The sequence below is a fragment of the Babylonia areolata genome, chromosome 14 (assembly GCF_041734735.1).
Source record: "Babylonia areolata isolate BAREFJ2019XMU chromosome 14, ASM4173473v1, whole genome shotgun sequence".
Taxonomy (NCBI): domain Eukaryota; kingdom Metazoa; phylum Mollusca; class Gastropoda; order Neogastropoda; family Buccinidae; genus Babylonia; species Babylonia areolata.
Genome location: NC_134889.1, coordinates 7,226,896 through 7,242,128, shown reverse-complemented (window position 1 = coordinate 7,242,128; position 15,233 = coordinate 7,226,896). Strand labels below are relative to the sequence as shown.

General features: G+C 43.0%; 1 protein-coding gene across 1 annotated transcript in view; it reads left to right on the top strand.

Annotated features, from left to right (window-relative positions):
- The first annotated feature begins 248 nt into the window (after nucleotides 1–248).
- Nucleotides 249–15,233, top strand: part of LOC143289786 (voltage-dependent calcium channel type A subunit alpha-1-like) — a 160,923-nt gene continuing 145,938 nt past the window's right edge. Inside the window, exons 1-6 of the mRNA XM_076598918.1 lie at nucleotides 249–344; nucleotides 1,151–1,290; nucleotides 6,132–6,235; nucleotides 9,490–9,657; nucleotides 10,689–10,903; nucleotides 12,820–12,923. Coding sequence (XP_076455033.1) covers nucleotides 252–344; nucleotides 1,151–1,290; nucleotides 6,132–6,235; nucleotides 9,490–9,657; nucleotides 10,689–10,903; nucleotides 12,820–12,923 — 824 coding nt within the window. The 5' untranslated portion in view covers nucleotides 249–251. The remainder of the gene's footprint in view (nucleotides 345–1,150; nucleotides 1,291–6,131; nucleotides 6,236–9,489; nucleotides 9,658–10,688; nucleotides 10,904–12,819; nucleotides 12,924–15,233) is intronic.

The window sequence follows — 15,233 nt, the reverse complement described above, 5'->3', positions numbered from 1 at the left end:
TACACACAAGAAACGAAAGAACACAAAACGTATTGTATTGTATTACACTTTTTGTGTCACAACAGATTTCTTTGTGATGTGAAATTTGGGCTGTTCTTTCCCCCAGGGAGAGCGAGCGCTTCGCTACACTGAGAGCGCCACCCTTGTGTGTGTGTGTGTGTGTGTTTCCTGCCTGCAATGCCGATGTTAGTTTCGTGTCCCTAACGTGGTCTATGATCCTTAACTGAGCGCCGCTCACGCCGTTCGAGTACATGGTGCTACTGACCATCATCGCCAACTGCATCGTGCTGGGGCTGGAGGAGCACCTGCCCAAGGCGGACAAGACCCCTCTGGCACTGCAGCTGGTCAGTATCAGTGCCACTCTATACTCTGGCACTCGCACGCTTAGTGGCGCGCGCGCGCAGACACGCGCGCACGTGCACACACACACACACACACACACAGAGTCACAAACACACTCACACTCGCGAGCGCAGCGCACACTCACACACACACACACATTCACACAAGCGCAGTGTACACGCGCGTACGCACGCACGCACACAAAGACAGAAAGACAGACAGAGAGAGAAGACAGACAGAGACAGTGTGTGTGTGTGCGTACATGCTTACGTGTGTGTTATGCGTGTGTTGTTATGCGTGTGTGTGTGTGTGTACGCTCGCGCGTATGTGTGTGTGTGTGCATGTGTGTGAGTGTTTGCATGCGTGTGTGCGTAGTAGGCTTGTGCTGTCAGTGTGAGTCTGATGAATATATCAACAACACAAACGTCAGTTACAATGTGGAAGGTGTACTGTTATGGTACTTGGAACATTTTATATTTTTTCATAATTATATCTTAGTAGATAATCGCTGTGTGTGTCTGTGTCCGTGTCTGTGTGTGTGCAGTGCGTGCGCGCGATTGTGTTTGAGTGTGTGCGTGTGCATGTGTGTCGTGTTTTTGTGTATGAACATCAGTGATTGCTTGTTTATTGGTGCGCGTGTACGTGTGTGTGAGTGCATGCGTGCCACTAAGTTTCAATGTGAAAGGCGCGCTATGGTATTTGTAACATTCTGTATATTCCTGTATCTTAGTTGATAATCACTCTTGTATATGTGTGTGTGTGTGTGTGTGTGCGTGCGTGCGTATGTGTGTGTGTGTGTTGGCTTCAGGACGAAACCGAAGTGTACTTCCTGGGGATCTTCTGCGTGGAGGCCTTTCTGAAGATAGTGGCCCTCGGCTTTGTTCTGCACAAGGGCTCCTACCTACGCAACATATGGAACATCATGGATTTTATAGTGGTCGTCACAGGGTACGTAGCGCAGTGTAGGCTAGGCCGCCTTGTCTTACTCTGATGCTCATGTCGTCACTGACTTGGAAGTTGTGTACCTTGAGAATGGAGAGAGTTACCACTCTTTACTATTTTTGTTCATCGTTTTCATCTCCTGGCCTCATTGTTTGTTCATTTCCAGTTGAAAAACCACCGAGGCAACCATGTGTGTGTTCTGTATTGTTCATGCGTTCTGTGTGGCTTGTGCAGGATTAAAGAGGCTGTGCCAGTCTTGAATAAAAGCTTATTTGTGTTTGCACATTTCTTCTGCCTTTGCTGCTGTGTGCACATGTCAGATGATCGGTATAAGGACAGGCCCGGCGCTTGCTTTTCTGAGGAAGTGTCTGGGTTTGTTCCAATGTACCTTTTTATTTAAATACCTGTGTGCCAGCTGAATCGGTAGCGAAAGCAGCACTGAGTTGAAGTTGTGTACCTTGTGAATGGAGAGAGTTACCACTCTTTACTATTTGTTGATGATCATGTCGTCAGTGACTGAGTGGTGTGTTATGAAAGTGATTGCTTCTCCGTCCGCTGAATTCATCCATCCGTCTCTGTCTGTCTAGAACGTCTGTCTGTCTAGAACGTCTGTCTGTCTCTGTATTTATGGTGTTTTTTGGTGGGTTTTTTTTGTTTTTGTTTTTTGTTTTTTTGTGTGTGTTTTGCGGTGTGTGTGTGCGCGCATATTTTGGGGGTGGGGCCATCAGTGATGTAGCATGAAAAAAATTAATCAGTAGTTTTGTATGTTTGAATATTTGTCAGTGTGTGTGTGTGTGTTCAAGTTGTGTGTGTGTGTCTGTCTGTCTGTCTGTCCACTCTGTGTGCGTATGTGTGTGTGTGCGTGCGTGCGTGCGTGCGTCAGTGTGTGTGTCAGTGCGTCCTCATCAGTATCGAATGCAAGTCTGTTAGTGTGTGTTGTGTGTGCTCGCTTCTGAGTGTTCTTCTGATTGACCTTTTTGTCATTATGTGTCATCAGTATTAGATTTTTAATGAAAGGAAGTGTATGTGCCAGTGTGTGTGTGGGGGGGGGGGGTATGGGGGGGCGGTGTGTGTGGTGTTTTTAAAATGATTCACACTGTCGAAGAAATAATGGTGAGATGTGACAATGATCGTGCACGTAGTATGAGGGATGTTCATTAAAGATTTCCCCTGTCCCGCTTCCCACTGATGGACCGGCTGAGACTAGGAACGAAACTTGGCAAGTCATTCTCTACATCCGTCGGTACCACCAAGGCGGGGGACAAACTTCTGCGGCCATTGCTTTATGCAGCAGTGAAGATCTTGCCCGTGTAGAAGTCTGCGAGTTGCACCGTGAACAGAAGCCACGACTGGACTTCGGAAATAAGCGTCAGTATTATCGTCCGAGTCTGGGAACTGAAGTGCTTGCCCTTCAAAACTAACGTCATGGTTGGACCCGGAAAGAGGTGCCGGAAAGTCCGATGGTACGAGGTCCGGGAAGAGTAAGGGGGTGAGGAAGGATTTCATAGTCACAGGGCCGCCGTGTTTCCGTCCGTCTGGGCAACGAGCGAGTTGTGAACCGGGGCGTTGTCTTGCAGGAGGCGCCGGGACACCTCAGTTTGGTCCCTAACTGAGCATGCCACGCCCCTCGGTTTTGATGGCCTCCCGCAATTTCTGCAACAATGGATCGTAGTATGCCCCAGTAAGTGTAGTACATTTTGCAAGGAAATCCATCATCACTACTGACTCCGCGCTGGTCTCAAAAGACCATGAGCATGACCTTGCCCGCAGTCGGGGGCGGCACTGCAGTGGCACGCCGCGCCTCAAGTTCTCGTCGGAGGTGGTGACTGAGTCAAAATGCTTCCTTTGCTTCGACTGGGCTTTAGTCTCTGGGTCATAGTGATGGACCCATGTGTTTCGTCCTGCGTGACTGGTCTGTCGAAGGAGTCCTCCTGGTTTTCTTGGCACATGCCGCCGCCTCCCCCCCCCCCCCCCCCCCCGGCTCTATTATCACACCTTACTCCACCGTATTATATGTAAAAGAGAAAGTTATGAGTTCGGAGATGCAAATTACCATGTGAACATTGAACAAAGACATGTAATATCATAGGCTATGTGTGCAATTCCAGCCTCCCACAATAACCGGAAGTAATTCCGGGGAAATGTATGATGAACATCCCTTGTACTAAGCAGATCGGAGTTGATCTGATGAGCAGTTGTGTGTTTTATGTACTGCAGTTTTACGTTTTTAAAAGAGTTGATAATTCATTTGTTAAAATGGCAGTTAAACTTTTAAAACATGATTTGTTTTATCCATGGAAACACGAATGAGAACCATTGCATTTAGTTGTTATGGATGAACATTAAAGAACAATTAAGTTCCAATTGCATTACCGTTTATTTTGATTTGACATGATTTTGCAGCTGTTTTAGTGCAAAGACAATTAATTTTAATGAGCAAAAGACCATCTCCTGTCCCCCTTTTCATTTTTTCTTCGGTGTCTGCTGGTCCTCTTTACTGTAGAATATTGGTGCCATGTCAGTGGCGCAAGTTTACAACAAGCCCACACATTGTGCCCGTTTGCACCCCCCTCACAGGCACCTTGCATGAATTCCGAACTTGACCCCGGAAGTGAACTGTGCCTTCTGACCTCAATGGCGCGCAGTTCGGGATTCAGCTTGAGATCGAAGTATCAGTCAACAATGGCCATTTTAGAGTTTCCTTCGTTCGATTCACCAATTATGGTATTAAGGAATGGCTTACAGGTATTGTGATGTCTATTTGCCATTTTCAAGTGGTTGTAGAACAGAGGCAGGGAAAGAGTTGGATGCCAAGTTCGGGAAAATGAAACTAGATCTGTGTACCAGTGTACAGTTGTCAAGTGGTTGATGTCGCGTCGCATATTTAACAGAATTATCAAACAGAAAAAAGTTTAGAGGAATGGTAGGCAGCAATGTAAGGAGGGGAGATAGATGGTACGGAAGCCAAACAATTGAAAATTGTATTTCCTTTGCGCTGCCCATTTCACTATTGGTTGTCATCCCGAAATCATAATGAGAAGTTTTACACTTTACATTAGAAAAAAATAGTCTTTTTGTGTGTGTCATTCACTGTCAATTCCAGGATGTAAATGATGTGTACACACTCACTCAGAACACACACACACACACACACACACACACACACACACACACACACACACCACAGTAGCATTTTCATTAGTTGACTGATGTTGGATGAAAAAAACACACAGTCTTGTGCATGTGTGCACGCATGTACACACACACATACACACTTGTGGATCCAAGCAACCACAATTGTATTCTCACACTTAACAAAAGCACCAGTTTTGTCATTTTTACTGATTAAAGTGTATGGACAACATTGGTCAAAACTGTTGTGCTTCAGATAAACCATTAATATGTTAATGAAATGCATATAATGCATAATAATTAGAAACGCTATTTATTTTTATTTGGGTGTGAAGATGTTGTGAAACTGCTATTTATATGTACTTATCTTGCATTGAAACCCCCCCATTGAAATCATTCAGAATTAAAACAAGTCCTTTCCATTTTTGTCCTCAGGTTTTTAGACTTTATGCTTGATCAGCTAGATCAGCCAATTGTAAGATCACTTCGAGTGTTGAGGCCTTTGAAACTTGTGAATGGAATCGAGAGTAAGTTTTCCCCCAAGGAAGAAGAAAGCGTAACGGTGGGAGTGTATAGTGGGTTTCCCCCTCCTTGAGCAATGCAAGGGATTGTTTGACTACCCCTTTTCTTTGTCGTCTTTCTTGTAATTCCCCTGTCATTTATGTTGTTTGTATTTTGTTACTTGACCTATTTTTGTTCATGCATCCCATTCAGGTACATGTATTACCATACAAGCTGTGCATTCATACACCCTGTGTGTGTGTGTGTGCACGTGCACGCATGCGTATGCATGTGTGAGTGCGAGCACACACGTGTGTGTGTGTGTGTGTGTTTTTGTGATTAAATTTGGAATGATTTCACAGTTGAAATATGTTGAGACAGGTATGTATGAATTTGCCAAGCTAGTTTCAAATGTTTAAGGTAAGAATAGTTTCAAATCAAGTGTCAGCAGCCAAAGCTGTCATGCAGTAATCACAACAGCAGTCTATGTGTGTCAATTTCTCTCTCTCTCTCTCTCTCTCTCTCTCTCTCTCTCTCTCTCTCTCTCTCTCTGTTTGATTTATTTGTTATTCAGTTCTCTCTGTGGATCCACAAGTTTATAAATAATAATGTTCAGAATTTTTGTTTTCCAAAGATCAGCATGCATTTGAATCAAATCTGAAACATGATCTGAAACATGATGTAATATACATCACATGCTGGGTTCAGTGTTAGGTTGTCGCTATTATTTATTATAATATTATTCGGAGTAATTTTCTTTTCAGTGTCAACATTGTTTCAGAATTGCTTGTAAACCAAAAGAAATACAGATTACTTAGTTGCCATACAGGTAGGGGGGAAAAAAAAGCAGATACATGTTTGAGTGGGGAGGGGAACTGGGTTAAGTAATTCAGTAAGTAATTCAGTTTATAATATGGAAAAAAAAAAGTAATTCAATATGTATTAGACATGTCATTTAGTGTGTATAAAAACGTGTCATTCAGTGTGTATAAAAAAAACATGTCATTCAGTGTACAGTAAAGCATGTCATTCATTCAATGTGTATGTATACAAACAACATGTGAGGTGCAGCTTACCCTCAGGACGTTCTCCACCTGCTTTACCCTCCCCTCCCCTTCCCTTCCCTCCCCCCCCCCTTCCCCCATCCTCATTTGACACTGACATGGCTGGTGGTGGGACCCATTCCATGATGACTGACCGTTTCTTTTCCGCAGGTTCATTACCCTTTTTGCTTCTTCCTCTACGGGAAATTTCGATCTGAGAACGCTAAGGGCCGTCAGGGTTTTGCGGCCCTTAAAGTTGGTGTCGGGAATCCCAAGTATGTACATGTACCATTTTACTTTTGCAGCACTTGTAGATTGTATGTATATATATATATATTAATACCTTTGCAGCGCTTGTAGAACTCTGTGTGTATGTTTTTGGTTGGGGTTTTTTTTTTGTTTTTTACCATCACAGTGCCTATTGTGTATGTTTTTTTTGTTTTCTCTATACCTTTTCAGTGCTTCCCCCACATGTACCAGTAGTTGTTGCAAAAGCTTTTGTGGGGTTGCCTTTTCCTTTTTGGTTTCATTTGAAATATGTCCATGCTGTCCCGTGTCATAGAAGTTATATACTGACTGCTGACGTTTGTGTGTGCATCAAAACTGGTCCTTTCTTTGGCCATTTGTGTGTATGTATGAATGGAAATATGAATTGTGTGTGTGTGCAAGCATGTGTGTGTAAGTGTATTTGTTTGCAGATATATATATAGAGAGAGATAGATATAAAATATAATACACACACACACACACACACACACACACACACACACACACACACACACACATATATATATATATATATGCTTGTGTGATTAATATTTTTGAGAGTGTTTTATGTTTTTTCTAAAGTGAGTTGGGTTCAGTTTTGTTCGTTTTTTGTGTCTCCTAGTTCATAATAAGTATTTGCATGTAATGATGATAAATTTACAGTGCAGAACATACTTCACTACCATCTTTCAGTTGTTTAAAACTAGTATTGTGATGGTACAGGTCAGTTATTCAAAAGGGGAAAAAAATTAAGGAAATCGGAATATTGATCAATGCAGACATCATCTTTTGTTTGCCCTTCACCGAGTAGTGTGCGACCTCTCTTAATATTGATACACTGAGATTGAGTTGTCTGGCAAAATGGTTCTTACCGTGCCTCTCACAGTCGCAGCATGCTGGCTCATTTCTGCTTTTTTTTCTCCTTTTTTTTTTTTATCTTCCATCTGTAATAATTCCTTTGTCATGTATGTATGTATGTATATATATATGTATGTGTGTGTGTGTGTATGTGTGTGTGTGTGAAGGACTATGACTCTCAAACTTGGAGGCAAAATTGCACTGGCTCTTAGTGCTGCAGCCTTGTGGGCTAGTTGGCCTTTGGGAACCATCCCAATGCCGACTGTCCTAAAAACCTCTTGGCCGAGAGAGTGGGGATGTACTTGGGCAAGACACTCTCCACTATAATCAAATTCTAGCCCAAATAGTCAGAACAGCAATTGCCTCCTCTGCTGTTCTGATGGTCATAGTCGGACATGACTGACTATCATATATATATATATATATATATATATATATATATATATATATATATATATATATATATATATATATATACATACATATATATATATATATGTGTGTGTGTGTGAGTGTACACTCTCATTGTCTTCTGGTTAAGTCTCTTCCCAGACTACTGTCTACCTCTTGAATCCATTGCCAAGGATAAAAGAGCACACATACAACCATTCATAACAGTAGACATTTGCCTTGTAACTACAAGAAAATTTAGAAGTTAGAAAAAATTGGAAAATAAGAGAACTTTTTGAAAATACGTTCTGTCGGTAACCATAGAGAAAGACCATCCCCTCACCCTTTCTTTAAACTGTTGTGATGATTCAGGAAAGAACATTTAGTTTGTGGCACAGGAAGAAAAAAAAGAATTGAAAGGAAAGATTAAAGTGTTTTATAAATTCATACTTCATCTGTGTTCATGGGCTGCAACTCCCATGTTCAGTTATTTATGTGTGAGTAGGCTTTTACATGTCTGACCGTTTTTACCCCACCATTTAGGTAGCCATACTCCGTTTTGGGGGGTAAATATAAAACATTCACGCTTATCATCTGTATATTTTTCCAGATATCTTTTGCTCTTTTTTTTCCCTATTCATTGTTTTAGCTTCAAACTATGCTGTTTTTGCAACTTAACACTGTTTTACATCTGTTGGAATTAATCTGCAGTTTTTCTCTTACAGTTGATTGATCTATATGCTTTCCTTTTTTTGTGATTGTAATTATCTCGTTTGTTTCTTTTGGGATGTTTGTTCTTCTGTATTGGGGAACATTCTGCTTTGCTCTGATATTACAGTGGAAACATTTCAGTCTGCAACAGAGTTTATTTCATGTTACATCACGTTATGGTCTTCTCGTACAATGAACACATTGCATCTGTCAGATAAATGAAGGTGGATGCACTGTTACATAAATATATGTACAGCATTGATCTTTCTTTCGGTTTTGGTGAAGTGGCTGTTTCTTTTGGCTGAATGGTATATCTTCTAAAATTACGTGTTTCTGTATTTATTTGAATTTTTTCTTGCCCTTTGTTATACATTTTTTATTGAGCATACAGTGTGTGTGTGTGTGTGTGTGTGAGGTAGAGAGCAAATGTTTGTATATGAATTTGGTATCGCCCTCACCTTTCCTGTTTATTTAATATGAGCCTGCCTGCAGTAGATTCATGTGCTGTCTTTGGAATGAATGAAGCAAATTCAACTTGAGCAAGTCTGAAGACACATTTATTTTGCCAGGCATTCTCTTAGATATATTTAGGCTGTGTGAGATATATTTAGGCTGTGTGTGTTTGTGAGTGTGGGTAGCTTTCTGTGAGTATATGTGGTGTTGTAAGTGCATGAATTGTGTGAATGGAGTGTGTTCAGTGTATTGTGTTGCATAATGCAAAATTACATGCTACATATAAAAAAAATAAATAAATAAATAAATTAAAAAAGTTAGTTGTTGTGTTATTGTTGGTGGTGATTATATTTTTTTTTTTTATGTTGTAGGATGTGCATTTGTGAAGTGGTGTTCGCACATGAATTGTGTGAGTCAAGTGCAAACAGTTATTTTTATTATCATTAGTAGTAGTAGTAGTACATTTAACTTAATTTGAACAAAACATTGCGTGCAGTGCATGAATTGTGTGAGTGGAGTATATATGTACTAGTTTTTATAAGCAGTTATATTATTTGAATTGAACTTGAACAAAACATGTCGTGCAATGCATAAATTTTGCGAGTGGAGTATATATATATATATGTGCAGTTATTATTATAAGTAATAATATTACATTGAACAGAACTTGAACAAAACCTGGCATGATTTGTCTCCCCTGTCTCATCAGTAGTGATATTACATTGAATTGAAATCAAACAAAAACATGGCATGATTTGTCTCCCCTGTCTCATCAGTAGTGATATTACATTGAATTGAAATCAAACAAAAACATGGCATGATTTGTCTCCCCTGTCTCCACCCCAACTAGGCCTGCAGGTGGTGCTCAAGTCGATCCTGCGGGCGATGGCTCCACTGCTACAGGTGTTGCTGTTGGTGGTGTTCGCCATCGTCGTCTTCGCCATCGTGGGTCTGGAGTTCTACGTGGGGGCTTTCCACACAGCCTGCTTCCGCAACGGAACCAGCTCCTCCTCTGAGGGTGAGCGAGCCAGCGAAAAGGTTTAACCCCTCGACTGCCTCAGGACGCAGCACTTAACATTCATAGTGAAGTCACTGATGACGTCATCTAAAGAATGGAAATGTCTCTGGAAGGCTTGAAATTCACATGTTTGTTCGAGAGTAGTATATCTCCTGACCATTTTCTCATTTTTAGGCTGATTGTTCTGGGTATTGATTTGACTGGAAACACTCTTTCTACTGTGTGTGTGTGTTTTTGGTTTTTTTCCTGTCAGTCAAGGGGTTAACTCCTTAACTCCTATAGTAATGCCAGAAGGGTATAGCAGCCAAGAGAACCAGCTCGTCTTCTGGTGGTGAGCTAGCGAAACATTTTGCTCTGGTGATTTAGCTCTTTTAGTAATGTCAAAAGGGTATAATAGCCAACAGAACGAGGTCATTTTCCGTGGGTGAGGAGGTGAAACATCTTGTGATTTAACCGTTTTAGTAATGCCAGAGGGATGCAGTGGCCAGTGGAACCAGCTGGTCTTCTGAGTGAGAGGGAGCAAAACATTTTGCTCTTGTGGTTTAACTCTTTCAGTAATGCCAGACATGTGCAGTGGCTGATTCATTCTCGCCCCTGTTTCCTGTGTTCGATCCCAGGTTATGGCACACCTGGTGGGTTAAGGGTGGAGATTTTTTTCCAATTTCCCAGGTCAGCTTATGTGCAGACCTGCACGTGCCTGAACCCCCTTTGTGTGTATACACATGCAGAAGATCAAACAGGCACATTGAAGTTGCTGTAAGTGTAACCCATGTCAGTGTTTGGTGAGTTAAGGAAGCAGGTGTTCTGAGTGTGTGATGTGTTTGGATGTGGTGGGTGGAGGGTGGTTTGGATGTTTGTATGAATGGCAGGGTAAACGGATGTGTGTGTGTGGGAGTTTTGTGTGTGTGTGTGGGGGGGGGGGGTTGGGGGGAGGGTGTATAGGCATGGCGAAGGGTTGGGGCTGGGCACACTTTGACGTCTCCTTGAAACTGAAACTACATTTTTCCCCCCCTTCCTTTTCCTCCTGACAGAGGACATAGACCTGGGTGACGAGGACACCATTCGGCCGTGCGAGGCCGACGGGAACCACTACGGTTCGTTCCGCTGCCAAGGGGGGATCTCATTCTGCCGGCGCTTCTGGGAGGGTCCCAACTACGGCATCACCAGCTTCGACAACATTGGTTTTGCCATGCTGACTGTATTCCAGTGTATCACCATGGAAGGGTGGACCACCGTGCTCCATTATGTATGTCTGTCCGTCAGCCTGTGTGTGTGTGTTTGTGAGAGAGAGAGAGAGACCAACGCTCGGCTTATATAGCAGGTTGACGTAAGCTTATAGTTGGGCCAACAGGAAAGTGAGAGCTGTATGATCAGTGTTTTTCCCACAGGAATGGGATGTCATTTATAGCTTAGTTTTTTGTGGAGGACTATGGCTCTGAAAATGGGAGGCTAAATTGCACTGGCTTTTAGTGCTGCAACCTTAAGGGCTGGTTGGCCTTTGGGAACCATCCCAACCCCACCAACTATCCTAAAACCCTCTTGGTTGAGAGAGTAACTTGGGCAAGACTATACTATGATCTCCACTATAATCAGATTCTAGTCCAGATAAGGGGGGCAGCAGATGCCTTCTCTGGTGTTCTGCTGGTCATCGTCGGACACGACTGACTATCAGTATGTCTGACATGTTTGGTGTGTATGGGGGGTGCATGAGTGTGTGTGTGTGAGGAATTGAAGGAGAGAGACACAGACAGACAGAAACAGTATGCTTGTTTGCATGTCTTTGTGTGTGTGTGTGTGCACATACGCGTGCATGTGTGTGTGAAAGAGACAGACAGAAGCAGTGTGTGTATCTCTATGTGGCTGTGTGTGTGTGTGTGTCTGAGGGAGAGAGACACACACACAAACAGAAAGAGTAGTGTGTGTGTGTGTGTGTTTATATACAGAAGTTTTAATATTCAATTCTGTCAGGTGCTCTTATTTTTATGCTGTCCCTCTCCCTCTCGCTCTCCCTCCCCCTCCACCTCTCTCACACACCCTACTCAAGCTCTCCTGCTCTTTCTGACAGAGTGTTCATGTGGGCGTATTTGTTCCAGATCACTCATATTATTATCATTATAGGGCTTTCCTGTCTCTCTTTTCCCTCTGCTGCAAGTACTGGCAGTCTGCAATGAACAAGAGTCTTTAGAGACCCGTAGTAATAATAGGAGCAAATTGCTTGGCCTCAGCTCTCAGTACAAAGCAAAATCAATGTCAGGCCATTGTTGACCTGTTCGTGTGGGTTGTTCTGTGTGTGGGAGGGGGCGTGGGGGTTGTCATTGTTTGCGTTCCGATAGGGAGAATGTGCATGTCCGGAGCGGAATGATTGATAGGAGGGTGTTGTCGAGTGTTTGTGGGTGTAGGATTCCAACAGAGGCAAACATGGAGGGAGAGCCTTTTTCAGTTCTTCACATGTGCACACCTGGAATTCTCTGCCATTTTCAGACTGTCACAGGGGCTCGCTCACATTCCTTTTCAAATTCAAGCAGTTTCAACATGATTAAGGCACTTAAATCCGTATTTGTATTTTGTGAGTCCGCATCCATTTTATCCATGCTTCTTTGTATATGTGTGCATGCATGCATGTATGTGTGTGTGGGGGGGGGTGGGGGTGGGGGCAGGGGGGGTAGGTATGCTTGTGTGCTGTGTGTCTGACTAACCTGTTAATGTAAAGCGCTTTGAGAGGTATAAAAATGCTGTGTATTGTTGTTATTGTTAGCAGTAGTAGTTGTGTTATTAGTATTTATAATGTTATTGATTTGCTGGGAAGGGGTGAAATTGAATTTGTTTGTCATGTTCAGTCAGCATTACTGTTCTTTCTGTCACTCCCATATATGTATTTTCATAGTTCTGGGCAGCCAGCTTGTGCAAGTGATGTGTAGCCATCGCTGTATTTGCTTCGCGGTAAGAATATCCAAAGTCTCCAGAAAGAATGTTTCTAAGCATACAGAATTACAGGGCAGATTCAGGAACATTCTTACCACTAAGTAGACTTAGGAAAGTTCTTACCGCGATGCAAACATACTGCTGCCAAGATCACTTGGGAAAACAACCGCTGGAGCTAATTTAAGTTTACATAGTCTCTTATACACATTTGAATTTGTGTTTTTTGTGTGTGTGTTTCAGACAAACGATGCCTTAGGAAGCTACTTCAATGTGTTATATTTTATACCACTCATCATCCTAGGATCTTTTTTCATGTTGAACTTAGTTCTTGGAGTCCTCAGTGGGTGAGTACTGCTTTCAGTTTTGTTTCCAGTAATCCTTTTGGTTCACTTTTTGTCTAACTTTTCAAAAGTAGCGGTTGTTGTGTTTTTTCTTTTATGTCGACACATTAAGAAGTTTGACTGTCAGATTTTTAATGGGGGGAGAGAGGGAGGGGTTTGTTGGCGTCTTGTCTGTCTTGGGGAGACAGCGGAACTCTGTGCCTGGTTCAGTCAAGTTGCTGAGTTGCAGCGCCTGCTGTGGCTGTACAGTCCGATTTGTTCCTGTCGCTGGGGACAGCGGCACTGAAGTGACCTCTCCAGGGCGTGAGCCTGGGCAGAGTGTATGGAGATCCTGGGTTGCCCAGTCGTCAGAATCCCCCTCCCCTCTCAGCCTCACTGATGTAGTCCAAAAGAACGCAGAGCGATATGTTTGGCAACAGCTTGGCTGCAAAGGGGTAGAGGGGTACAATACAATTGCCCCCCCACTTCCCCACCCCCTCCCTCTCCCCTGTACAAACAGGCATTTGGGCCAACAGCAAAGTGAGAGCTGTATTATCAATGGTTTCTCCAGTCAGTAGGAAACCATTTACAGCTTAGTCTTTTGTGAAGGACTATGACTCTCAAACTAGGAGGCAAAGTTGCACTGGCTCTTTGTGCTGCAGCCTTGTGGGCTAGTTGGCCTTTGGGAACCATCCCAACGCCGGCTGTCCTGAAACCCTCTTGGCCGAGAGAGTGGGGATGTACTTGGGCAAGACACTCTCCACTATAACCAAATTCTAGCCCAAATAGTCGGAACAGCAGTTGCCTCCTCTGCTGTTCTGATGGTCATAGTCGGACACGACTGACTATCATATATATATATATATACAAACAGGCAAGACATGATGTGTGGCCTTTCATCGCTCCCCTCATGGCTAAACTATATGGCAACCACGAAGAGCTGGAGAAAACATCGTCACTCATCACCAGAACCGGACTACTGGTGTAGCTGCAAACGCAAAGCAGAGGAGAAAGAAGTACCCCAGACAAGCACAAATGAACAGGATTGCTTACCAACTTGTACATATGAACTGAATAAAAAAAACAAGTTACAAAAAACAAGAAGAAAAAATTATGAACCCACTTGGGAGAGGAGAAGTTGAGTACTTCGTCTCGTAGAGTCTTCAAAGCAACTGTCAGTATATGTGTGTGTGTGTATACATGGGTGTGTATGTGTGTGTGTACATATGTGTGTGTGTGTGTACATGGATGTGTATGTGTGTGTGTACATATGTGTGTGTATGTGTGTGTGTCTTTATATTGTTTTCACAATTCTTTGACATGATGACTGGGTGGCTTATGCCAGAAGGCCCATCTGCTGTAACGTGAATGTAACTGTACAGTTTTCTGCATCAAGGCTTTTTTATTTGGTTAGTTGGTTGGGGCTTTTTGTTGTTGTGTTGTTGTTTTTTTTCACTTAAGCAGTGTTGTTTGTTGTTTGACGTGGTTTTGTTTGGATGATGTGTTGCGCGTGACGTGTCGTCGGCCGTATCGTAGCAGTGGACATGGTAGGCTGGGCTCGAAACAAAAATTGAGCTGGATTGTGTGCATCGATGAAAAACGTGAACTAAAGAGTTTTTGGTGGCAGCTTGCAAACAAAGCTGCGCAGACAGCAGCGTGTTTTGTTAGTTGCTGAACACAGTTCGCTTTTAATCGTAGATATGGAGTCAGCAAGTGATGCTTTCCTGTAGCGTCATGTGTTTTGCTGGTAATTAGCTGTTCTTGATGTTTTACAAGTGCTGACTCCCTTGTCTGGCAAAATGACTGTAGGATTTTTTTTCTCTTTTTTTTTTCTATTCTGTATCATTATGCGTTTGCATGAAATAAGCTGTTCTTGATTGTTGTTGTTTTTTTCTCAAGAACCTGTCCTACCCCTCCTCCCCTCTCCCCCCACCCCACACACACCACACCCCATATCTGACAAAGGGACAGACTGCACACCCCATATCTGACAAAATGACACACTACACACCCCATATCTGACAAAGGGACACACTACACACCCCATATCTGACAAAGGGACACACTACACACCCAATATCTGACAAAGGGACACACTACACACCCCATATCTGACAAAGGGACATACTGCACACCCCATATCTGACAAAGGGACACACTACACACCCCATATCTGACAAAATGACACACTACACACCCCTCATCTGACAAAGGGACACACTACACACCCCTCATCTGACAAAGGGACACACTACACACCCCTCATCTGACAAAGGGACACACTACACACCCCTCATCTGACAAAGGGACAGACTGCACACCCCATATCTGACA